At 35.3% G+C, this 27,746-nt stretch overlaps 1 protein-coding gene across 5 annotated transcripts in view; it reads right to left on the bottom strand.

Moving 5' to 3' along the window:
* The window catches only part of LOC143252934 (pyridoxine-5'-phosphate oxidase-like), a 55,723-nt gene that overhangs the window by 24,710 nt on the left and 3,267 nt on the right, over positions 1-27,746 (bottom strand). For 2 of the 5 annotated variants that reach the window (XR_013029252.1, XR_013029251.1), the window contains exons 2-4: positions 12,679-12,835; positions 4,226-4,325; positions 832-2,679 (exon numbers count right to left, since the gene is read on the bottom strand). Coding sequence is in view for 2 of the 5 variants with exons in the window: in XM_076505828.1 (XP_076361943.1) it covers positions 4,226-4,325; positions 12,679-12,835 (257 nt within the window). In the remaining 3 variants the exon portion in view is untranslated. Of the gene's footprint in view, positions 1-831; positions 2,680-4,225; positions 4,326-12,678; positions 12,836-17,033; positions 17,302-27,746 lie in introns of those variants that run through there. The other 3 variants (XM_076505828.1, XM_076505826.1, XR_013029253.1) reach the window with 2 other exon arrangements.

Raw genomic sequence — 27,746 nt, forward strand, 5'->3', positions numbered from 1 at the left:
ATGTTACAAGTCTAAAAACTGCGCACAAGGTCGTTCAGCAAGCATAACAATAGTTTTGTACCTTTCTCAAGAAGACATCAGCACATTTGGGAAACACTACAACTGACACACATGGCTGTTTTACTGTACTTGCACACAGAATAGGTCTACTACAGGTTGTTACAGTTACAAATAAATACAAAAAACTGTAATGTTTAACAATAAGTATTAATAAAGGTATGAATGTGAATTTAATACCTGTACCACATACACTTAAATCTGCAATAGTTTTCTAGTCTTTTCTGTATAACCTCTAGGGTCTCCAATTTGAATATTAAAAGGTTTCCTTTTTTTGGCAAAACATTATATTCTACTTCTCATTTTCTTTACACAAACATAACTGTAAAGAAATTATAACGTACAACAAAAAGTGTTAAAAATATGAATCACAATTAATAGTACCACATCAAAAGCAGTAAAATGTAGCAAGAGTTCGTTACTTGCACCCAGAATAAAAAATAACATAAACAAGTAATCAGTGTAATATTTGCTCATCCTGCTTGAGTTAGTGACATCTCAAATGTTTTATTTTGATATCATCATCAAATTTAAGTAATTTATTGACCATTCCTTCATCTATGTCAGGGGTCACCAAACTTTTTTCACAGGGGGCCAGATTACTTGGAGAATGAGAAGCAGGGCCGCATGATCATTATGTTCAATACTCATAAGCTAGAACGAAAGCTCTCTGTAAAAGACTTAACACTAAGTTTAGGATGCCATGTGGGAGTAGCATGTAATACACACATATAATAAAAAACAAACAGAAATACAACCAACATTTTTATTTACCAAAAGGTTATCAAAGAAGGTGTCATTAGCAAAAACAATTGTCACATCGCACATAGTGAGTACATATCTGAATTTCACTAAGTCGCAAAAAAGTTAGTGAGATTTATGAAATTGGCATTTGGCTTCCAAAATATCTTTAATGTTTGGTTTTGAATTGCTGCATCCAATCATTAGAATTGCTTTCAAATGTTCATCAGTCAACCTTGATCAATGTACCGACTTCACATACTTCATTTTTGAAAATGCTTGTTCCTAGACATAAGTTGTTCCGAACACTGATGCCATACCAGACGCAAACTGCTTCAGCTTTGGAAAATCATCTTCAGGTATCCAGCTGTAAAATTCAATAAGTTACCTCTCTCTGTGTTTTGCTTTCAACAAGTCATTTCCTTGCAAATCGATGACCTCCAGCTGAAGTTCCACTGGCATATGATCAATGACACAATCAAAAGGATTCTGAAAAAGGAGAATGTCACTTTTGATTCTATCAAGATTCAAAAATCTCTCTGAAAATGCTTATTTAAATAACCAATAATCTTTTTCTGAAACTCCAGGTTGACATCTTCTGTGATTCCAGCATGAAACTCATTGAAACACTGAAAATGAGAGAGGTTTCCTCCTTCCAAATGTGCTTCAAACAATGACAGCTTTCTCTGAAATCCTTTAATGATTCTATAGAGATCACAGACAAGATTATTCTTCCCCTGAAGTTTCAAGTTCAATTCATTCATGTGGGATGTGATGTCAACCAAAAATGACAACTTTGACAACAGGTTGGATCTGACAGAAGTGAATCGGTTATATACATTTCTCGATAAGAAATATATCTATTTCTCTTCTCAGCTTATAAAAACGAGACAAGACTTTACTGCAGCTGAGCCACCTCACTTCCGTGTGATAAGGCAAGTTGCAGAAATCTGAAACAATTTTTTCAAAAAACACCTTGAACTGGCAATGATTAAGTGCATGACCCCAAATGAAGTTCACTTCAACACCGCTTGGGAGTTGAAGATCTTCCAACTGTTTCCTGATCAGCCCACCAGACCCTTCTTTACTCCAGCCATGTTTTTTTCTTCCATCAACTGTTACACCTCTAAGCTGATTCTACTGAAGGTTATAGTCTTGCAAAGTTTTATGCACTTCCATCAAAATGTCTTCTCCAGTTATTCTTCCGTGCATGCTGCAAACTGATGCCAACTCTTCCGTGATCTGAAAGTCCAAATTAACTCCATGAATGAACACGAGAAGTTGTGACATACTTGAGAGATCAGTAGACTCATCCAGTGCCAGAGAATACCATAGGAAGTTTCTAGCTTTTTGGCGTATCTGTAATGCGATGTTCTCTCCAAGTTCTTCTGCTCTCCGTACAACTGAAGTTGCTGAAAGGCTGATACTTTCAAAGAAATTGTCATTTTCAGGACACAGCTCATTTGCTGTTTCCATCAGACACTCTTTGATGAAGTTGCCGTCAGTAAAAGGTTCTCCTCGCTCTGCCATCCTATGCACTATTTTGTAACTTTTACGAGTGACAGATTCATTTTCAGCAAACTTTCTCGTGTATGGATTCTTTTGAGATTCAAAAACACGTTTCATGGATTCAAATTTCTCAGAATGGAACTTTCCTGAAAATTTCAAATATGTTGATAGATGTTTTGTTTCATAGTGATGCCGAAGATTGTACCCTTTCAAAACAGCAACACTTTCAGTGCATATCACACAAGTAGCTTTCAGGTTTTTTGTTTCCACAAAGAAGTACTTTTCTCCCCAATCTTCATTGAAAGCACAACACTCAGAGTCCACTTTTCTTCTTTTAAAAGCAGCCATAATGATGGGTGAAATATACAGGATCTGAAAATGAAAAACACAGAATGCTGCAAAAAAAGTATTGTAATGGTCCAAGAATGCACAAACAAAATATATTGAAATGCATGTTTGCCACGACACTTACCTAAGAACGAGTTACAAAAAGCACATAACCTAACTACTAAGAGAAATGAGCTTGCTGAAGCTGTAACCCTAGGCCGCCGCTGAATTTATAAGACTAGTCAGCAGGACAAGGGTTAAGTCTGTACTTGTTTTCGAAATCCTAATGCTTTCATAAATATGTGCCTCAATATGAATAAACGGGCAGCAAAGACGAAAGAAGAATTTTCCTATTGGTTAAAAATGCACGTGACAGACTTGTTTCTTTTTATCATAACGTCTTGTGTTTGCCAGCTTAAAGTGACCATCGGTGTGATTTATTTTGTTATGACAGTCGGACATTTGATGAAATGTCACTTTTTATTTCCAAGCGACACTTATAATTATCACTTCAATAACAGCTGAAGTCTTAATCTCATTATAAAGTTTCTCACTGACATCATAAGTTTCAACTAGTGGTCTGTAACAAATTCTTACTAAGAGCTTTTTTTCTTTCTATCTACTAACAGAAACCCAAATGGATCCAGTATCCTTGCTATTATCATTAATGTTCTCAACATCCACAAGATGCAACTCACAATTTACACACAAAATCACTCCTCCCCATCCTTTACCACTATGTCACTATTAAATAGCTTATATCCATGTTTTGAAAAATTTGTCATCAAAATCATCTACATTTAACCATGTTTCAATTACTCCTATCATATCAAAATCATCTATTCCTACAAGTGCCTTAAAGTTATCTATTTTATTTCTTATACTTCTAGCATTACAATAGTAACCATTACACCTATTCTTATAACTGTTTTTATACTGATTTCCTATGATAAAAGTTCCCCTACATCTCAGTTTTCATGATGATAAGAAACTAATCTGAAGTAAAAATGTATCTCAAGACAGCTGGTATGGGTATTAAAAACAACTTATCAAAATAAACTATAGAACAATGTTTCGACCTTCTTAGTTTGAAAGTAATTTAATTACACAAAAAAAACTGTTAAACATGCTTAGAGAACAACTATAACCCAAATTTTGTGGATACCTTATATTATAGTCTCTAACAATTACTGAGTTATGACTTCACTTTATTTTCCTTCACATTTAACAAAAACCCACATTAATCTGACAGGCTGTGAAGACATTTTGTCAAAAATATTGAATATCTTAATAAAATACACATAGGAAATTACAAGTTTTACTGATAGTAAAGTAAACACTTTACTATTTTACTTTTTTGTGGGTTTTTTTATGGAAAATGACTCAATAAAATAAGATTTTATAATGCAAAACTGCTGCTTTTTGCAAATTTTGTAACAAAGTTGTTTTTTTTTAATGTTAATTATGTAATTTCATTCTTACAGCACAAAACAACACAATAAAATGGATTGAAAATAATTCATTAAATGTGTATATATACTTTGAGTGAAAGTATTTAATGATAACAACAGTCACATTTTTAACAGCTTACCAGTTCATGACCTTTCCTACTATTGTAGTTAGTGAAGAAGGTGAAACCATTAACTCCAAAACTTTTAAGAAGAACAATTCTGGCTGAGGGTTTTCCATGCCTATTGAAATACAAAATTTGTACATCTGTTCAGGCATAATACTCTTGATGTATAATAATAATGAAGTTAATGTTTCTTATTAATTATAATAACATAAAGGAGACTATATTAAACTGATAATTTCTGTTCTTGCAAAACTATATGTACTTACTAACAGTAAGAAGAATTAATCAACTTTCAGTGGAAATACCACAGAAAGTGACTGAGAAACATTATCATCAAAACACACAAGACACACACGTCATGTGGAACATCCATGTTCAAAGCTCCCCTCTAATATAACGGTTCACATTGACTCTTTTTAGTATTCATTTGGCATGCATAATCATAACTACCATTATTGGTTAGTTTATATCTGAAGATGGTAAATGCACATTTTCACACACTCAGAGAGTTTGCAATTTCAAAAAAAACAACAACTATACACACACACACACACACACACACACACACACACATATATATATATATATATATATAACCACGTGTTACTTATGAGCATTACTTTTTTAATTTGTAATATGTACAATGTATATTCAAACACATCTATAATTTTGAAAATAACAATACATACATACTGTATGGCTGATTTGAAATGAATAAACATAGTGTATATAATTACTATTAATAACTGTACATTTCCTTCTAAGCTCTATGTGTTTAACTAAGCTGGATATCTTTGTTACCAATAAGTTGTTTCTTTGCTTCTTTAAGAATTTTTTTTTTTGATTTAATAAAAGTAATTGGGCTCAAACCATGAGCTCTCAGAACTGTAGTCCAGCACAACTACCACTAGGCCACATCCAGTCATGATAAGTTAATAATTTGTAGTTTCACATAACATTACACAGAAGTTGAGAACATCATGTTACAATAATTTTGTAACCTCAACACAACTCTATACTCATGACACAATCATGGGCTTAGGACTAAATGTTTCAACTATTATGACTGCGACTAATGAAAACTAAACCTCAGAATACGTTTTACTTTTGGAGAAAATTGGAAAATAGCACTCACATATCTGAAATAATCATCAACAAATTAATGTACAATATTAGATGATTCTTGAATAGAAATAGAGGTGCTCTATCACTGATAAAATTTGAATTTGATAAATAGAACCTTAAAAAAAACACCAACACATACTTAAACTCAACAATTAATACATGTGTACACAAACAAAAAATGCACACACACACACACACACAGAGAACATCATGTAATCTGTAGTCAGTTTAACTATTGTCTTTTTGGCTCATTTTAGCAAAGACTTTTATGATCTGTTTGGTATCAAGTGATTCTATGCACAAATGTGCTAATGAATTTAGCCTGTCCCGACATATTTTTTATGCATGTTTTTTTTCTTCTTTTTAGCATTGAAAATAATATATTTCCTAAATAATTATTTAATGTGAATTTAATATTATCAGGATTTTTGGAAAAAGTTTATTTTAAAGATTGGTTGCATATCATTCTCAGTATCCTTTGTTCCTTGGGATCATGATGGTTTTTCAATGAACCCTGCCTTGCAGTAAATGGAAAGCTGAAATAACTACTTTTTCTGCAAGTCTCCAACTATATCGGATTTGTACTAACCAGTATTTTGGTGATACTGCAGAGGCTCTCTGCAGAAATGGACACTAAACTTTACAAAAATACAAACTTGCAGCTGGCCTTTTCATATGATACTATTATGGTGTTTATCGCAAATGACAATTTGTCAATTATTGTGAAGAAAGTCTGTATTTTTTATGATGGCTGGTATGGGTATTAAAACTTTAATTAGAATAAAGTACAGAACAACATTTTGACCTTCTTAAGTCATCTTCAGATTAAGAAGAAGACCTAAAAATGACCTAAGAAAGTTGAAAAGTTGTTCTCTACTTTGTTCTAATTAAACTTTTAATACCCATACAAGTCATCTTAAGAATACAAATCTGAACTTTGTATGGAGTAAAGGATGAAAAATCACTGCCCTCAGGTTGCAAGATAGCCTTAGAACTCTATATCTGAGACCCTTACCCATCAATAGACATTCCCAGCAACCAATTAGCAACCCTCATAGAATTCACCACGATGAAGACAAACTTCATGTTCAACAACCACAACAATATACAAACAAAATGATCTAAGCATTGGCAATTCAGTTTCACCAGTTCTAGCCAATATTTTTAAGACACAAATTGAAACACAAGCAATTAACACAGCATTACATCCACCACTATATTGGTACAGATATGTAGTTGACACGACTGCAGGATTTACATCTGCAGAGCACACATTTAATTTTTTCAATCACATTAACTATACACATCCCAACATTAACTTCACAGGTGAACAGGAAGAAAGCAATCACATATCATTTCTTAACCTCAAAATTACAAGAACCAATACATAATTTAAAATAGAAATCAACTGAAAAAAATCACCCATACTGGACTATACATTCCTTGGAACTCGGCCTATGAAACAAAACAAAAACTCAACATACAAAGAAATCAAATAAACACAACCATAAAACTATGCTTACCAGATAAAATTCACGATGAATTAGACAAAATAAAACAATACTTCATCGACATCAATAAGTTTCCTCCACAAACCATAGAAAACATTGTATGCACACACCTAGACAAAAAGCAAAATCAACTAACAAAAGTAAATATATCCCACGATTTAAAAAAATCACGAAACCATATACTGCTGCATACCATATATTCCTGACATCAGCAGACAAATAACCAACATTTGGCAAAAACTAGCAACAAAATATGACATTCCAGTTAATACCAAATTTATTCAAAAATCAGACACAAAACTAAGGTCTATACTATGTAAAATGTACACTGACAAACACCACACCAACATTATTTATAAAATACAGTGGTGATAACTGCCACGACTTCTATATTGGAGAAACAAGTAGAAAAATGGAAACCAGATTCAAAGAACACAAAAAGTCACCTTCACACATTTTCGAACACAGCAAATCAAATAAACACAACATAACCATAGAAAACACCAAAATACTAAATAAAGAAACAAACGTAAAAAAATGCAAAATTAAAGATGCCTCACTTATACAACAACTTAAGCCCAAAATAAACCAATACAAAAGAACACCTTTATACCTATATTAATAAATATATTCAACATTTAAGCATGCCCTCTACATTCCTACACTCAATTACACAACCGCCTTCAAACATGTGGTCAGTTACCGGTCAGTAACCCTTTCTTTCTTTGTGAACCTGATGATGACCGAAGAATGTCAAAATGTTGTTTGCTCCTCTACTAATACTTTCTCTACCCATACCAGTTGTTTTTAAATATATAATGACTTATCTTGTATAACTCTCCAGGATAATAATCCATAATCCTGTCATTATACCAATTTGTAGTTGCTCCAATTGTAATATAAGGCTTCTTAATTTAAAACACACTTGATGCTTTTTAGTTATTGTGTATAATGGAAATGAGGCCTTGAATTATAACTTTCTACTCCACATTTAAGACCTACATTGCATCAGAACGGGCATTCCATCTTGTGTCTGAAAATCTTTTTAATCCATGATGACGAGAAAACCCACTTGAAGAGAAAAACATATAGATAAAAACGAAGAAAGTTAAAACATTGTTTGCTCCTCTACAAAAAAAAAATCTCAACCCATACTAACCATTTTTACATATAAATGAAAATCCTTTTATTTTCTGAAACCCTATTTTTCATGCAGATTGTGTAGGTACTGCACAAAATTTCTGCACAAAAGCAAATAAACAAGCTTTTATACATATTGAGCAAATAACCAAAGCAAGGATCATAATCTTCTAGGGGTTCTTTTTTTTTTATTATTTTTAGCAAGGTCTGCAATGCCAACATACTTGCCACTTATACTAGATGGATTGACATTATATTACCCATAGCAATGTTGAATTCTAACATCATTCTTTTCAAGAAAATCAATAACAACTCTAGCAAATTTTTGGCTTTAGCCATTAACTCTGTGTGTTCATGAAGTCTCACCAGTTACAAGATGATGCACCTCACTTACTGTGGCCAGGGTACAATTTGTTGGAGGTCTCTTTTTATATGGTTCTGATACCCTCAGCTGATCCATGTTATTTTGTTTTCCAGCATCTTTAAATATAAAGGATATACCCATCTTGAAAGTTATAAATAACCAATATGAATATATCAATACTTTGAGAGGAAAAAAGACTGCTTCATAGCCTGCTGAAAAGTGATCAGTTTTTGGTGGAATCTAACTACTTCTCCAATGTTAAAATACAGTTCTAATACATTCTGTTCACTATAACTTTATATCATTTGTTACTGTCATTTGACTTTCTCATTTGCACAATAAAGCTTCTTTTAATGTAACTTATTCAATCCTGTGTACATTTACACATCTTAGACATACATTTGTGGTACTGTCAATACATGTTTGACTACTGAGGTGTCACTAATTATTTCAAGTAAATTGTTTTATAAATGTAATTGATCTTCTCACAACCTTTTGCAACAGGTTAGGATTCAAAGGCCATGTCATCATGTTTGTGTCTTGAATTCAAAAGTTTATTGAACTTGCATTTTATCAATTTATGTTATTAAGTTTGGAATCAAATTCTAGACTATAATTCAAACTTGAATGGTATATACAAGTTAATTTCTTAATTTGAGAGTAAATATTTAAAAGAATAGATTCCAATGAGTTATGTGGTATGTTGAACATAGCATTGTTTAAAATTAGGTGTTTGTGATGTCACAATACTAAGTCTATAATTTTAGTACAAATTAGGAACTCAACTTACTTATATTGATGAGCTAGAATATAAAATAACAACCTAATATCTTTTTATTTTACTGAGACATGGCTAATGTACTGAATCAAGCATGGTAGCCCCATTCAACTCTCCATTTTTGAAATGGTCCCTAATATACTCTTACTACAGTATGTGACATGTGAATAGCCAATTAACAGCTAGGAATGTCCCCAGAGTGGTTTTGCCCACCATTTTAATCTATGAAAAGGCTTCCACATTCTTTCAATTAAAATATTTTGGTTTACAGAGTTGGAGAAGACAAACAAAAATAACTGTATATTTCACAAATACTTAATTTATTAATGACTATGATTTCACCAGTAAAGGAATCATCAGGTTCAAACTGAAATGGTTTGTAAACAGGTATACATACATGTTTAAACAAAGAAATGGAAGTAACCATGACATTCACTTTGAAGAAGGTGGAATGAGAGGTAGAGAAGAGCTTAAGCTGGTTTGGTCACTTAAAACTTTTCTGCATTTGTTTTAAAGACTACTTATTTCTAAAATTTCTGAACTATTTAGTTTTTTTTACATTTTTTCACAAGAATGCAAATTTTTTTCAGTTTTGTTTCACTTAAGTTTGTTGGGATGCAAAGGTTGAAACCATTTTTCTTAAGTTAACATTTTCTTACACTGAACATGCACTTTCAATAGGTATTTACACCTCCAAAGCTATCTTGATCTGGTTTCTGCCCTCTAAGCACTGCTAAAACAAATTTCCACATAAAACACACAAGTCTATATACTCTACAAATTTTGCATCACTACTGAACACGTATATAACTTGTGACTACGCTATATCAATAGTATAGCACTATCTGTATTGGTGCAGCTACCTCCCTATTGTCACTCAATCCTCACTTTTGAGAATTGGCAGGATCAAAATGAATAACAACAGCAGCGGGAAAAAAAGTGTATCTGTGTGTGTGTTTTGAAAGCACGGGTAAGTAACTATTTGAATTACATATTTAGTGTAGGAAAATGTTAATTACCAATTGTTTTACTTTCCTTCACATAGCTAGAATCCCACAGTACAAAGGTGGATGGGCTTATGTAGGCACACAACACTTATTCTAAGTGATACAATCCACTGTAAGGAAAAAATACCTGCTGTAGCTATGAAGATACCCTACCTCAGCCATACAGATGAGGTTCCACAACTCCTCCTCAGCACTTTTGGTGGGCTATACCTAAGGTACAAGTTCTTAGTGACTTAGGATAACGTTGAGGTGATCAGATAGCAACCATTATCACGATTAGTAGCACACAAGATTAAAACAAATATAATGTAAAATAAACACTGTGACTTGTGGACTGTGTTATGGACATGAATCCCAACCATAAGAAAACAGTGTTGTACATAAAAAACAGAATTATAAATAGAAAGTTATTGTGGCTGAAACTGGAAAAACTCCAAAACCACCATAAGAGAAGAAATACAACAAACTGAACTCAACATTACAGGGTCACATTGTTGCCTCAACTCAACTATAAGAAAAGGATAATATCTGTAACCAGTATTAAGAGAAGAAATCTTAACTCACACAATCGTGAATGCAGGGAAGAGACATCATGCATCCAAAATTGTAAGGATGTGGTACATTTGCTTAACTGTAGGAATGTGTGTACACCATACCACTGCCAATATTACGAGACAGACGAAGTCCCTAAACTCGACTGTAGAAGCAGAGAAGGAGCCACTTGCAACCAGAATTAATGAGAAAGGGGAGTCACTACTACACATGACCATCAGAACAGAGCAGTGCCAGAAAGAGTAGGCACAAACTACAATGAACATCTAAGTTACTTTACTCATTAAGTCTATGAGTGAAACTTACAGATATCTAAAATCATGTATGTATAATCTTGCAGAACACCTCATCTCAAAGTGAGCATTACAGTACAATCAGTAAATAGTGAGAATTGAGATAAAGAATACCTGACCAGGCAACACTCACTATAGAGTATGATCCTACTATCAGCAGATAAAACCAGAGTTTATGAAAATAAAATAAGAAATGAAGGGATAAGAATTATCCCAGTAAAAGATGAATGAATATGTGTATAACTGCCACAGAAGGGAGATGATATCCTACAGCCAGGTCATGTAGATAATAAGCAATGAAGGTATTGGGGGTAGTTCACAATCTTGCTTCAGTGATCACTTCTGGCTTCTTTGGCTGGTTCATTTCTTATGGTATCATGTGGCATACCATGCCTCCGTTCAGGGTTCACATACTCAACTTTTCATTCTATGGAACCCTTTCACTTCCCATGGTCATTCCCCTGTCATGCTTACTGGTTTGGTTTGTTAACTATTTAGGCTGATGTGTTAAGATTTATCCTTAAAAATTCACCATTTCCATAACATTTCTCCTCATCTCAAATTCTGCACATCACTATGTCCTTGACTATTTGTCTTTGCTGACAATTAGAAGAAACCATGTCAGAATGTGAATACTCCAAATATCTTCATCAATCATTAGCTGCATGAAGTGGCTTTGTGTTCCTCTAGCAAACATTGTATTCCTCCAGTGGCAATTCTACACACAAGGATCTAAAATGGAAGTACAGGTAGGAAATGGTTGTGAACACCAAACCATCTTCACAGGTAGCATAGGTCTATGGAGAAAAAACCAGTTGAGATAAAGGATGACATAGAAGGAATGGAAGAGGATGATAGTAACATCACTGCCATAAATATCTGAACAACAACATCCACAAACAAGGGGGTGAAGGAAATACATCTGGAGTTAGAGATGGTAAGTGGTACATGAATAAAAAAAAAGACTCAAAAGGAGAATGGAAAAACCATAAACAAATACAACGAGATCCCAATCAGGCAAATAAAATAAACGTGAAGAACAAATGACCCAAATGGAGCAGAAAAAGGAGGAAAATGGTATGGGAAGATGAAACCTGGAGAAACAGAAGTTGGTCAACAAAACTATATGATAGCAAAACACAGTCAAAATAAACAAGACTTTATTAAACAACCAGATGAAAAATTGGGAAAGATGAGCAATGGAAGGGTTGTAAGGACAGAAACGACATCAAAGAGACCAAAGAATGGAAATGGAAAAATGTCACATGGATCTGAAAAGGAAAGACACAATATGTGGAGGCATTTCCCAAGTTGAGGAAATAGAAATGACAAAATCCATGCAAGAAGACAGAGTGTTGTGACATCTGGATGAATGGTGTCTGACCAAGATTGATGGAACAAAGACTGGGAAAAAGTAAGAGAAGTTGTGCAAGTGAAGATCAGGGCAGCAGAAACATGGTTGAGCAGAACAAAATGGAGCTACTATAATACACTCTCTTACTTGCTAACTAACTTACTAATCAACACCAACTGCCCAGTGTTTTTATACTATTACAATATCCCTTCCACCAAACTCTTTAGAAAATTTGACACCACATGTAAATTAACATATTAAACCATAGTTCATAACACTATTAATTTGCTAAACATAAACAACATGCAGAGTATTTAACAAAAACATAAAAAAATAATACTAACTTGTCTGATGTTGCAAGTGTCATTGCATTAGCTTCAGAAATTCCTGGAGTTTCAGATGCAACATTAAACCACTGTTCAAAAAGACGAATTGGTTCTTTAACAGACAATGATCTCTCTGTAAAGGCATCCTTGTGTTCTTTATATGGCTTTCTCCATCCTGCATTTTCAAAATAATGTCAGAATTAGCACAAACACCAGTTTCAAGTAAAATAAACACAAAAAATGAGAAGAAAAAATATTATCATTTAATAACACTCTCATCCAACAATAATATAACAAATACCTTCACAAGTCAGGCATAACAATCACATTTATAGCAATAAACTCTTGAGCTTAGAAGTTTTCTCTTTAACAATAATAATCAAAATTCTGAATTTTCATGCATCTCTCATTTCCATTTCAATCCCAGAATTGTAGATACAACCTATAGTGGTGGTTAGTGTGTGTGTATAAACTGTAATTTAACAATAAATGTACCAAACGTAGTTTTAGCATTTGCCTGTTTGAAGGAACCAATTTAGCACAGTTTGTTGCTTTCAAATAGAAGCATCTGTAAATAAGCAATAATCCATTATATCACACATCACTCATTACTGTTCAATCACATACTCTGTGCATTACAAATATTAATTACAACTACATTATGAACAATATTCTGTTCCAAGAGATTTGCTTCTAATAGCAGGAGTACAAGATAAATATGTCATAAACAGTAGTTCATATGATAATGTTCTCTTTAAAGAGATGCATAAGGCACTGCGAACAAAATATCCATGTATGCTGAGCTGCAACACATACATTGTATATTTCTAGTTAAATACAAGTTAGATGTGGATTTATTGAGAAAATAACAGGTGTAGGAAACTATCCAAGTTATAACTGTAAATTTGTTTACCATGTAATCCAGATAATTTATTTTACTTGCACAAGGAGGATGTATACAAGTTTTACTTTCCTTCCACAATTCAGATCTTGTTTTGTTGACAGTTACATTGTTATCTTTGCTGTTAGAAATTCAGAAGTCAATGTTAATTTTGATGCAAATACCTTCATCAATAATGTCAAACTTCTATAATGTTTTTGGAGACCTTACTAATGCAGTTTGTTCCTAATTAAGGTATTTCAGCTATTAATTGTTTGCTGGTATCCCCTAATGGGTTTTCTAACTGTTGGGGCCAAATTTTCATAACATGGGCCATCTTCTCATGATTTTTAAAAACATCAATCTTCTTTCTCAGATCTAATCATCTCCAATATCTGCAGAGCAGGAATGTCTGCTAGTCCTAATCCCAAAGCAGGTTTTACTGCCTCATTTCTCTCAATTATAAACTATTTTGAATCTTGACCAATTTCTGTTACACCTGAAAATGTTAGAGTAATGGTTCAGTATCTGAATCTCTATTTCTTCAACCTCCTCCTGATATTCATAATGTTTCTGACATCCTTAGAAACTAGCAGAATATTAACAGACTTCTTATTTCACTATCCATATTACTTCCCAAATTCTTCAAATTAGTTATCAGGAAAGGTGGATCCATGTAACATTTTACTTTAACCCATCATCCAATTTTTGCCATTCAGGATATGATTTGTCTTGTTTTGAAACTTTCTCCTTCTGCACAATTTTCATCAATTTTTTCATTTCCACAATTCTCTTAGGATCAAATATCTATTTTGCAGTTTTAATTGACAATGTTTCTATTTCCTGCACAGATATATCTTTACAAGAATTTAATGTGAACTATTGTCACATTCAGCATAAGTACCTATCAAAAATACTCTTCTGCATAGGAAAATTATAACTTACAACATGGAGACATTTGTGCAAGGGAATGAAATAAGCATCTGAAGGACACTTAAAATCATACACGAGAGACTTCACCACTTCTGTGCCTTGTTGGAAAAAATGTAGCAGATATGGGCAGAAATAAGCAGTAGCACATCCAATAGGAAGAAAGCTATGGTTGGATAAGGATCCAAACCACACAGTATCTGTCTCCAGGTATAGAATGGCTATGGCATGACAGATCATACACAGCAAGTCAACCACACCCAAAACCCAGGCTGCCAGGAACCAACATCAATGCAGGGGTAAGAGGAAGATCATAATGTTGATAATTCACCTACAATCTAAAACCAAGCCACTGGAAATGGACATATACGTGGGGGGTAGTAAAGAGGATCATACAAGCAGTCCAAACTCCTACCATCAGGTGGGGTAAGAAAGAAGATCATATTGTATTCATCCCAAATTCATGAGACCAGAGGGAATATTGTAGCCCCAAACCTATTAACAGGACACAAGAGAATTGTGAGAAATTGATCGATTGATCCAGAAGCCCAACATTTAGCATCAAAAGGATGTCTCTGTAAAGTAAACCATTTCACCCAAAATCAACACAGAAGGAACCACCCTAAGCACAGTAACATCCTAAGTATAGCTGAAGGGGAAGAACTGTATTAAAGTGCAAGTACCTCTACTGTGACCCACAATATGAATGGAGTAACAAGAGTATAACCGAGCGAGGGAATAGAGATATATGTAATACATATGTGAGTAATAATATTGCTTGGTTCAGTTTTAAATCCAAAACCCAGCTACTGGGAACTGATAATCATAGGGAGTGAACTGCAATTTTGATGGCTCAAGATAAAGAAAATGGATAACTCACCTACACCAAAAGAACACCACCACCCTACTCCCACCTAAATGTTTCTCAATATATCCTTCAGGATGATGTCTCCATGGTCCACCACCCCAGTGGATTAGAAATGAAATGTGATAAGAACTCCAAAGCTCCATAAGAAGAAAATGGAGGGACAAAGCATAGTGAAAAGCAAGCTACCAATTTATTCAATACAAGACATAGCCTGAATGGGAAGCTATCCCATTCTGCTTTACCTATTCTATAGGTGAGTACAGTCCAAGATGGGAAAACTAATAAACCAAACATATTGTTAGAATAAACCTACAAGCAATCTTGTGGAACACAATATCTCACCAGTGTGCATTAAGTGTCCAATCAATTATAACTGTTAATTCATTGTGACCTTACAGTGTGTCTTTCACTAGTTTAAAACTGATGGATGGAGAAAAAAACCAACATCAGCTAGACATAATCATACCTGAATGCATCAACAGATAGAGCAAGTTGGCAAAAAACTGCGAGACAAAAAAAAAGTTAAATTCTTGAGAATTGATAAAAAATTCAAAAACCTCATGTGGAACAGCACCCTAAAGGAAGCAGAGGCATCAAAAATTTGGAGAATGAAAAGTCACTCATTGGGAAAGAGTGGGATGGGATGGAAAAATCAATCAGTAACAAGGTCAACAGCATTCATAACATACCTGCAGGTGATGTTGGTCAGGCATGTGGGTTCAAAAAGGGAGATCCACAATCTACTATGAAAGTAACAAGAATGAATTTTTCCATAGAACATTGTCTTGAAGCTCTTACTGAATGAACCACATCCCCAACCTCTAGAGATGAACATTAGTGAAAAAATAATTGAGAAGAGGAGAGAAAGCAGTAAGCCTCACATCATGTGGGACATAATCATTTTCAAATCACAAAGATGAAGACAGAATGAAGAAAATGAAGAAGAAAATCCAATGAATGGCTCAGATAACAGAGAACTAAATCAAATGCATTCAAGGCAGAGGGTGAAAGGAAAGATCTGAAAGTGGCAAATGCCCCAACATGGAAGGAAGGAGGAAAAGGTATTTCAGAAAAATCCCTAAATATAAATGAAACACCCAATAAAGAAAGTGGAAGGTGAACATTATCTAAAGGAGAGTAGACAGGGTAATATGAAGGATGAAGGTGAAAAACTATGTAGGGAAGAAAGTAGTTAGGATTAACAGACATCCAAAGGGCATAAAGCAAAGAAGAAAATATACCTGATGGTAAGCTAAGGTATAAAAATTAAAACTTCTGTAGCTTCCAAGTACCCACTCTCAAAAGACAGACACAAAGATCATAAGGAAACAATGCTGGAAGAATAGGAATATACTAGGAAATGTGTCTAAAACAAAAGAGAGGAAACTGAAAACAGTTTGCCATTATAGAAGGAAGGAAAGTAATATCAGAACCAAGTACAGTAAACCCCATCCCCCAGGGGTCCATACAAACAAAATTGAGGGTAAAAAGAATAAATGACAATTTAAATAAATTTTATGGTCAGAAATGTAGTGAAATACACAAGTAATACACATTATGTCTTGAAAAGAATAAAACAGTTAACCTAACCATCATTTAACTCAGAAGAATAACCACAGGTAAACCAAAATTAAAAGACACTTATTAAGCCTAAGCTAACAAGACAAAACTATAGATATACTAAAAATCTCATACACGTTATGCCAAAACAAATACTGTAGGATAGTGTATCCCAAACTTTCTCAGTTCACAATGCCCTTTGTGTTTCAGTAATTTTTTTCATAGTCCCCTAGGCAAAAAGAAAAACCTAACATTTCCATATAAGTAGTTAGGTCCAAACAACACGCAATAAGTATTTATGTCCTAACAACTTAGTAGCCATTTGAAAGAATAATACACATAAATTGAAAGTAAAAACAATATTTTTTATTTAGTTTTTAAACAACCACAATTACTAATAGGATGTGTGCACCTGTTGGGCACTACACAGCATCTCAAACCTTGGAATCAGATTAGATACTGCCACCCTGATTTCCTTTTCCACATTAATTTTCATTGGGTACTTGCTTTTTATCACAGAAATTGCCAAAACCCCAGCTTTAAGAAGAGATATCACATTGCAAATAGAATTAGGGTTCACTGAGCTTTAGCACTCAACAGTAGATATTCAAATTTTACTGACATCCAAAATTTAGTTAGTTCCATGCTACCAAATTTTGTTTTTAAAGTCTTGTCCCAAAACTGCTCAAAAAGATTTTCTTCTGCAGAGGTAAATTCAGATGGGATCTTAGCCTTGAATGGGCCCATGCAAATTTCTCCATATCTTCTGGAAAGTAATTTTCAAACCAGTCACTAAGATGTGTTAGGTGCTCCTTAATACCAGATTTTAGTTCCTGGGTCAAATAAACTTCACTGGATGTAAAAAATTGCTGCAACAAGGGGAAACAGTCTTTGCCACCATCTTCATTCATTTTTCTTTTCCATAGTACTAATTTTTTTCTGAAGGCTGAAACCTTATCTACAAGTTTCAAATTGTACGAGTTGCTTCCATGCAGAGAGGGATATTCAATGCATTCAATTTTTCAGAAATATCAAATAGATATGATAATTTTGACAAAACATCAGTCTCCATAGAGGTTTTTAACATATTCATGTTCTTCTTCGAGATAAGAATAGAGTTCCTGTCATAATTCAAACACACAGAACAGTACATTCCAACACAAGAGCCATTGTGAGCTACAGTAATACAACAAAGATATGTTCTCAGATACCATATCCTCAACACAGAATTTCAAAAATATCTTGACTTCTGTGGCTGACTTTTTATAAAGTTCACCACTTTCAACACATTTTCCAGGAATAGGTTCATTGGAGAACTTGGGTGCTTTGATGCAAGGGCTTCCCTTGGATTATGCAGTAGGTCCCCAGTGCATCAAGAGCTTTGCTTCACATGAGTGCCTGCAATCTTCCATAACAGCTGGACAGAGAGTGACCACCATCAGTACAGACACCAACACACTTAGTCCAGTCAAGTTATTATCACACATAAAAGTGTCAAGGATCTCAAGTCTTGAGCCTTTGCACCTGCAGTGATACTTTTACAAGCGAAGGTGTTTCACAATTTTGTCACCATTTATGAACTATGTGTAGCAAATCAAGTCAGCATCCTTGTTACTATCCATTGCTGTATCTAGTTGTAACTTGAATTCCTCCCCTTTCATTATTTCAGTTAGCTGATCATTAATGTCTTTGGCCAAGTGTTGGGTTCTACAACTGAAAGATTATTGGATAAAGGCACCTTTAAAAACATTCTTCCCACAGATTCACCAACCATAATGTTCACCATATTAAATGCAGCTGGTAAAATCAGTTCTTGTGTAATGGTGCAAGACTTTACATTTCATGTCATTGTATGCCACCTTGTAGGATGGAAGCAAAGCAATGCTGGGTATTTATGCTTGTTTCAAAAATGTACCTTTTTGTTCTTTCAATTCTTTTAACTTTCTGCTAATCACAGGATTTACTAGCTACATTAGGATGACTGGTCTCTAAGTGGCATTTTAGTTTATTTGGGAGTATGCACTCTGGAGCCAAACCTTTTAGACATAAAACACACTGCAGATGCTAAGACACTATTCATGATTAATATCTACCAAAGTAAAACCAAAATCTAGATAAGTATTGTCATACTTCCAATACTTCTGTTTCTTCCCAACTTAAACACTGATCTGTGGTTTGCCATTCTTTTCTTCACTCCCACACTTCTTATTAATATTCAAAAATCTTCCCATTTTTATGCACAAGGACTAAAAATCAACAAAACAATTCATTGAACTTTGCTAGATCTTGCAGACACTTGATCACAACACCTTTCAGTTATTTCGATTACTGATGGATCCAGAGTTGACAGGTATTTATATACAAAATCTAAGAAATGAGAAAGTTCAAGAAGTTACTGACACAGCCAAATGTACAAGTAAACAAAAACACTCAAGAACATCACAGAAAGGAATATATCATGATCTAATGTTAAAACTGTGAACTACCTTGAACTAATAGTTTGCATGGTGTTCAATAATGTCAAAGTCACTGTGTTTTACTCAAAAATTTGAAATATCCCACAGCACCCCCTGTGAGTTCAACACAGTGAGCAAGGACATCACATTGCACAGTTTGGAACCACTTGTGTACAGGCATGCCAATGACATTTATGAAAAAAAGAGGAAAAGGTATATAACCTGGCGCCACAGCGCGGCGCAGCCGCGCCTGACTCGGGGGGTCCGGGGGCATGCCCTCGGGAAATTAAAAAAAATGGATGCTATTTGGTGTGATTTGGTGCAATCTGGAACATAATTTCTTTATGTTTTTTGACATTGTAATGTTGGAAAAGTACACAATATATATCATATAAAATAACAAAAGGAAATTAAAAGACAATCAAACTAATAAAAACTATAACTTTCATTTACAGTTTTTAGCAGATTGATTTATTCTTTTAATTTGCATTCATTTTTTAGAAGATATATCAAAATATCCAAAATTAACAAATAAAATAAAAAGTAAATAAATGAAATTTAAGATTGTTTATTTGCTATTTATTCAGTTTAATTTTTTTCTAAATCAAAATATATTAGTAATATGAGTTAATAAAGCCAAAATAACTCAGTAAATATTTCAAATACAAATCATTTCATTATTATCCTTTTTGTCATCAATAACATCATCATCATCATCAACTACTGGTATGCTGCCAATTAAATGTTTTACAGTCATTGCCAATAACTACTTCTCTGCTGCATATATTCCATACAATTTTCAAATCACATAAAATTACTCTTTTGACTAATCATGACTACCTACAGTTCAAATTGTTCATCTATGCAATCTTGTCATTATACTACTGGTACCTTAATGTCAGTGAATTTTCCATTCTTTCACAAATTGACAATACAAACTAAAACAGCATATGAAGGAAAGCTATGACATTGCTTAAAAATTCAACTACTGATATTGTTCAATATTAAACTACTGATATCAGTGATATGCCTCAGAAATTAAATTTTGTACAGTCACTGACATCAACAACTACTGCTCTGCTGCATGTATTCCATTGAAATTTCAAATTACTTAAAATTACTCTACATGACTACCTACAGTAAAACTTGTTCATCTATACAATCTTGTCAGTAAATTACTGGTACCTCAATATCAGTATATTTTTCATTCTTTCACAATACAAACTGAAACAGCAAATCAAGGAAAGCTTTGACATTGCTTCAAAATAAAATTAATGATATGCTTTAAAATAAATCACTGGCACTGTATGCTGCAGATAATAATAAAATGTTTTTCAGTCACTGATATCAACTTCTGCTCTGCTGCATAAATTACAGTCAAATTTCAAATCACTTAATTTCCTTTAATCAATCTTGGCTACTTTCCTCTTTTTCGAGACAAGGGTTTCTAGTGCTCTCTTCCGAGCTTTTTTTCTCTCCTTCTCTGAATGGGCAGCTCTCTGTGCCTCTGCGGCTTTCTGGACTTTTTCTTTAGCCAAGGTGGCTGGGCCAGATTTCACAGAACCATAGGCCTCAAGCCTTTCTGCCCTTTTCTTCTGATTCTCCCTCAGCTTTGAGGTATACTTCGAAGCTGCTGATCTAATGTCCTTACACATTCTCTTGTCTACAGGATCAAAATGAACATTTTTCCTTTTAAACATTTCAATCGCTGTTGTTTCTTTGGTGCGTAGAGAATATTTTATCGTCTGGTATGCACACGATACCAGACCACGAGACCTGCAACAAGACGAAACAAGACTGCCTCCAAGATGGCGGTCAGATTTTTTTTTCTGCAATAAACATTGAAAAAATACGATTTCTCCTCAAAAACCACCTACCTGGCCCCCAAATCACTCATATTTTCTCCTCGAATTTACACGAATCTCGTGGGTGATCGTTGGCCTGTTTGAAAACCTCAGAAATCCGCATTTCAGCAGAAAAATGGCATGCATGTGTGTAGGATAAAAGACATCAGTAAGCTCAACAATAAAAAACCAAAAACAACCACACAGTAATTTTTAACAATATTGGGAGAAGCTAGTGCAGTACCAAAATCAAGGGTTCCCCTCAAACCAAGTTAATATGAAGTAGTATAAAAAATAAATAATAATGAAAATGATATAAATGTTCATTTATAAAATGACATGTGTATATTAACAATGACCTATGTATAGGAGGTTGGTTGGTTAGTTGGTTGATTTAGTGTTAAGATAAAACAAAAAAGGTTAAAAATAAATAAACAGCATAAAACCAATGTTTACATCTTGTCTACAATGTCAAGAGAAAAATTACAGTAATAAAAGTTTAAAGGACTTTCTATAGCATGACTGTAATAATCATAACTCACTAGGAAGACTCACAGGTAAGTACAAAAACCACCATCAGTCACCTGAAGTTGGCTTTTCCAGTCCTGATTTTGAGTTACTTAATGTTACTGTCAGTTTCTAATTTCAAATTGAATTAGATGAACTGTGATTTTTAAAAGGGAGCCACATCAAAAAGGTGTAAAGTATATATTAAAAAACTTAAATGGCATTAAAAAGATTAATGGCCTTTAAAAAACTAAAAACACTGACAAGATGGATAGTGTCACCATCACCAATAACACTGTCTAAAGTTATGGACAAACCTTTGGACAAAACATGCTTAAAATGGTGCTGTCATTGTGAATCATAACGATAACAAGAAAGTAAAATGTGACTTATTGTAATCCGAGTGTTACACAAACTACACACTGGTGCATCAGTTCCAGATAAAAGAAAATGATGAGTTAACAAACTGTGACCAAAGTGTAGTCTAATTTAAACAACTTCCTCTTTCCGATCCCTACGAAAAAAAAGACTGCCAAAGTCAATATAGGGTTTATTTGGAAAAGCATGTTTTCATAACGATAACAAGAAAATAAATGTGACTTATTGTGATATAGTGTTACACAAAACACTGGTGCATCAGTTCCAGATAAAAGAAAATGATGAGTTAACAAACTGTGACCAAAGTGTAGTCTAATTTAAACAACTTCCTCTTTCCGATCCTTACGAAAAAAAAGACTGCCAAAGTCCAATATAGGGTTTTATTTGGAAAAGCATGTTTTCATAACGATAACAAGAAAATAAAATGTGACTTATTGTGATCCGAGTGTTACACAAACTACACACTGGTGCATCAGTTCCAGATAAAAGAAAATGATGAGTTCAAAAAACTGTGACCAATGCGTAGTCTAGTTAGAACAACTTCCTCTTTCCAATCCTCACGGAAAAAAGACGGCCAAAGTCCAATATAGGGTTTTATTTGGAAAAGCTTGTTTTCGTGTTGTTCACTCCAAATTGACTGCCAGCTGGCACAGAGCCGAGCCTTGAATACAGGACCATAGTCCATGTATGGGACAGGCACAGCAGTGATAGTGCTAGAGCAGACAGACTTAGCTGCAGTGTCGGCGAGCTCGTTCCCATGAATACCAACGTGGCCCGGTATCCAGAAAAACTGGATAGAAAATGTTAAAGAGAAATGCGGTAATTGGTTTTTAATATTTGTGAGAACAGGGTTGACCAAACGTGAAGTGATTCCAGGGCCAGTAGAGAGCTAAGCGAGTCAGTATAAATAGTGCAATTTGAGAACTGCTTAACTCCTACGTGATCTAGGGCAAAAGAAATGGTGTACAGTTCAACAGTGAACACAAAAGCTGTAGAGGGGATTCTCCATGCAACCACTGAACCACAACAAACCATGGCAAAGCCCAAAGAGTCACCTGATTTCAAACCATCCATAAAAATAGAAATGGAAAGATGGTTTGAAAGATGTTCAGCAAACAACAGACAGTATTTCCAATCAGAAGAGTCTGCTTTTCTCAAATGAATTCAAGATAGGTCACATATGGGAACTGTAAGAAGTCATGGTGGGATGGGCTGACCAGTGGATACAACAATGTTATCCAAGGACAGACATAACTCATCCAATTGCACCTGGTGCAAAGGCCAAAAGGAGCAATGGCAGATCATCTGTTCTGCAAAAGTATGACTCATCAAGGACAACATTTGGGATGCTTTCATAAGGAACGAAGTTTCGAAGCATACAGTAAAGACAGTTGCAAATGGCAGAGGTGCAAAGAAGGTTCATGAGACTCTGTGTATAGGCTCTGAACTTGGGAAGTGCAAAAAGCCCTGGTTCAGCGATGAGAGTTCCTGATGATGAATGGGGTCCAGCATCTTTAAGGCCAAGGTCCTGGCAGAGCCAAAAACCAGTGATCAGTAGTCTAATTTCGATCGGTTAAGAGCACCATATGTCTTTAGCATAGAACATCAAGCCACTGCCCAAGTGGTGAAAGAGAGAACATGGAGGATGTTCAGTGCTCTTGTACATTTGACCCATAACTGCTTCATGTCTGGTATAAAGGTCAGCTTATTGTAAAAAAAACTTTGTCTCAGGGACCACAGAAAGCACAACTTCACCAACATGGAGTTCAGAATCAGGGTGAATACCCCATTGGCAGCAAAAGTGCATGCTAACGGTTTTAGAGAGAGAGAAGGTAATGCCGTTTGCTGTGGTCCATTTCAGTGAACAATTGAAGGCATTCTGTAGCTGCTGCTCAATAAACCTCATGTTCAACGACTGACATGAGATGTGAAAGTTGTTGACATAGAGCCTATTTGCAACAGAAAGAGGGAGTTGTTCAGTGATGGCATTAATTTTTATACTGAAAAGTGTGACACTCAGAACACAGCCCTGAGGAACTCAAAGTTCCTGTAGAAAAGAACGGGGAAGTGTCGAATCCACACAAACTCGGAATCTCCTGTCCGTTAAAATTTTTTTTATAAAAATGGGCAAATGGCCACATAACCCATATAGATGGAAGTCTCGCAAAATGCCATACCTCCAAGTTGTATCATAAGCCTTCTCTATGTCCAAGAATATTGATACAAGATGTTATAGAAAGGCTTCTCTGACTGACGTTTAAATTCAAATCAGGTAGTCTATGGTAGAGCACTGTTGTCGGAACTCACATTGAGTGGGCGAGAGGAGGTTGTTTGATTCGATGAACCAAACAAGACAACCATTAATCATCCTCTCTAAGGTCTTACAGAGTCTGCTCATCAAAGCAATTGGACGATAGTTTGAAGGAATCTTGGGATCCTTCCCAGGCATGGAGAAAGGCAGGACAACAGCCTGGCACCAGGCATCAGGAAAAAATATTCTCCTGCCAGATCTGGTTAAAATCAACCAAAAAGTTGGCAAGAGAAGCAGAAGATAGATGGTGCAGCATCTCATAGTATATATCATCAAGTCCAACTGATGTGTGCCAGACCGATGAAGGACCAGTTTGAGTTGCACCAGTGTAATGGGACAATTATAGTTATAGAGACAATCAGCTTGAAAGGAAAGAAGTGATTGCTCTGCCCAAGTCTTGATGGCTAAGAAGGTGGAAAAAGAGGCAGAAGTGCTAGATACCTGGCAAAAGCTTTCACCTAGAGTATTGGTAATACTCTGAGTATCAGTTACTTCCTGGCTATCAGAGAGCTAGTTCGAGAGGGGACAGAGTGATATTGCCCACTGACCTTTTGAATCTTATCCCAAATTATTTTGGAATTGGTGGCAAAGGATGTGCTGGTTGTGAACTTAATCCAAGATGGAAAGTGATGCAGTTCAAGAGTGTGGAATATCTACAGAAAGTATCCAAGGCTTGTTTTTGAGTCTTCTGTGTCATGTGGCAGGCAGAATTTCACTATGGACAAGGATACTGTGGAAAATGTGTCAAGGTTTTAGGTATACATTGAGCAGCTGCCTATATAATACAGTAAGTTACCTCTGCCATGCAGTTGTCTACTGATGGATTGCAGACAATGGCAGGAACAAGTTTTGCAAAAGCAGTAAAAGAGGGCCAGTTTGCCTGATCCAGCTTCTACCAGGGCACTCAGGTTGAGTGGCATTAACCACAGCCAGTCTCTCTCAAGTTTATAGGAAAATGATCAATGCCTCATAGATTATTGTCAACCCTCCATGAAAAATTGAGAAATAATGAAGGGAAGAAAATTGAGAGATCAATAGCAGTAAAGGACTAACTAGGCACATGGAAATAAGTAGAAGAACTGGTATTGAAAAGGAAAAGGTTGTGATCAGAGAGCATACACTCAACAGAGCAACCCCTCCCATCAATACCAGAACTTCTCAGAGGGAATGATGTCCACTGAAGTCTCCCAGGATGAAAAAGGGAGACAGCAACTGTTCAATGAGAGCATCAAGGTCTTATTGATCATTTGTCTCTCCAGGTAACAGATAGAGAGAACAAACAGTGATGGTATGACCCAAGAAAATGTGGATGGATACAGCCTCCAAGGGTGTGTCGAGTGGCAAAGACAAGGTGGGCACTTGCTAATCAACCAATAATGCCACCCCTCCATGCACTCATCCATCACACAGCCTGTCATTTCTGTATAAAGAAAACCACTGAAAGGTGACTGTATTGGCAGGTTTCAGAAATGTTTCCTGTAAGGAAACACATATAGGATGGTAGGAAGCAATCAGTGCTTTGATGTCATTCAGATTAGAGCGTAAACCTCAACAGTTCCATTGTATCAAGGTGGCAGTTTTTATTTATGTGTAAAACCTGTTTATGACCACGTCTTATTTTCTTATTGTCCTTATTTCAGGGAGGTCTATCAACCTGTATGGATCCTTCCCTGAGTCGATTGGGCAAGTCTTTGCTATTGGAAGGGGATTCCAGTGACTGAGGATGCAAATGCAAAATTGTTTTGCATCTTGGGATGAGAAAGGAAGATGGATCTGAGTAATTACCTGTACCTGGAACCAAAGGATGTGAATCTTGGGGTTTGATGGAATGTATATAAGAGACAGATGGGTGTTGAAGTTGATTCATCAACTTTTCTAATCATGGAGGTCAAAGGATTTTTCATTTGTTTTGAGAACGATTCTTTTGGAGGCACAGAGAGATCTCACTGCACTCTCACTGTAGTTGCAGAATGAAGTGCAGCAGCATATGTCTGAAATGAAGTGGTGGACAGCAACTTTCAAGCCTCAGGATAAGCAATGCTATCAATCGTTTTCAAATGCTGCACCTCTTTTTCTTCCAACCATTCAGAGCAAAAACAAAAGTAGGACGGGTGAGAGCCATTGCAACTGACATAATGAGGGCCAATTTCACACTCATAGGCATCATCTTAATCACAGGTGCAAAAGATTCTTCACGTTTTGAAAACAACTCTGTCAAAGACACAAAGAGATCTGACTACACTCCCACAGTAGCAGTGGAACAGCATGCAGCAGCATATCTCTGAGAGGTGTGGTGGACAGTAACTTTTGAACCTTGGGGCAAGAAACATGAACAGTTTTCAAATGCTGTACCTCTTTTTCTTCCATCCACCTAGGGCAAGACAGAAAGTAAGAGGGATGAGAGCCACTACATTTAACACCAGGGTCCATTGCACACTGATAGGCATCATAGTCCTTGCCATTGCAATGAACATCAAGGAACCATTCATCACCTGATGTCTTCAAGTGACCAAACCGCTGACAGCAGAAGTATCTGAAATGGTTCAGAATATATGGCTGTACCTCACAAATTAGATAACCAGGTCTTGATGGTAGCAGTTAGATGTGGTAATGTAAGCATCAAAACAAGAACACTGGTCAGCATCGTAATTCCATCTTTGTGAGTGGAGATACGCCTCACTGCAGAAACTCCTTGGGTGGAGAAACCAGTGCGAATATCTGATTTGGGGATGTTCTTCAAATCCCTCTCAACAATAACTCTTCATGATGAATTCAAAGTAGCATGAGATGTAACCCCCAACAGGTATATTCACAATTGCCTTTAAATTCAACGGGAGTTCACTGTGTTGAGATGTGAATGTTTCCACCAATATGTCACCAGAGCAATGTTTCTTTACTGTCTTTGGAGAGTTAGCAAGTCCACAGTCCCTTCTGAATGAAAAAGTGAGACATTTGCCCTAAAAGTTTTTCTGAAAGAGAATGTAGTATAAGAAAACAAGGTACAAGTGTTACAGATGTTGAAGATTGCTGCTCAGAATCTTCAAGACATGGTCATTTACCTATTGACTGTTTTTTTAACCTTTAAGTTTTTATTTGGAGGATCAAAAAGATAAAAATAATGTTTTGGAGCCCAATGAGGGAACACACAACAATGCCAAACAAGGACACTGCAGCAATGCCAGTGTTTTGTGAGCACTATACCCAAACACCAGCATCAGATACAATGCCCACAACACCTGTTGAGAACATCCAACACTGATACTTGGTTGACCTTAGTCTAAGTGGACCAGCCAATTGACCCAAGGCCACCAGTCTACAGGAATTCATGGCCAAAGTTGTGTGTTAGGGTTGG

The sequence above is a fragment of the Tachypleus tridentatus genome, chromosome 6 (genome assembly GCF_004210375.1).
Source record: "Tachypleus tridentatus isolate NWPU-2018 chromosome 6, ASM421037v1, whole genome shotgun sequence".
NCBI lineage: Eukaryota > Metazoa > Arthropoda > Merostomata > Xiphosura > Limulidae > Tachypleus > Tachypleus tridentatus.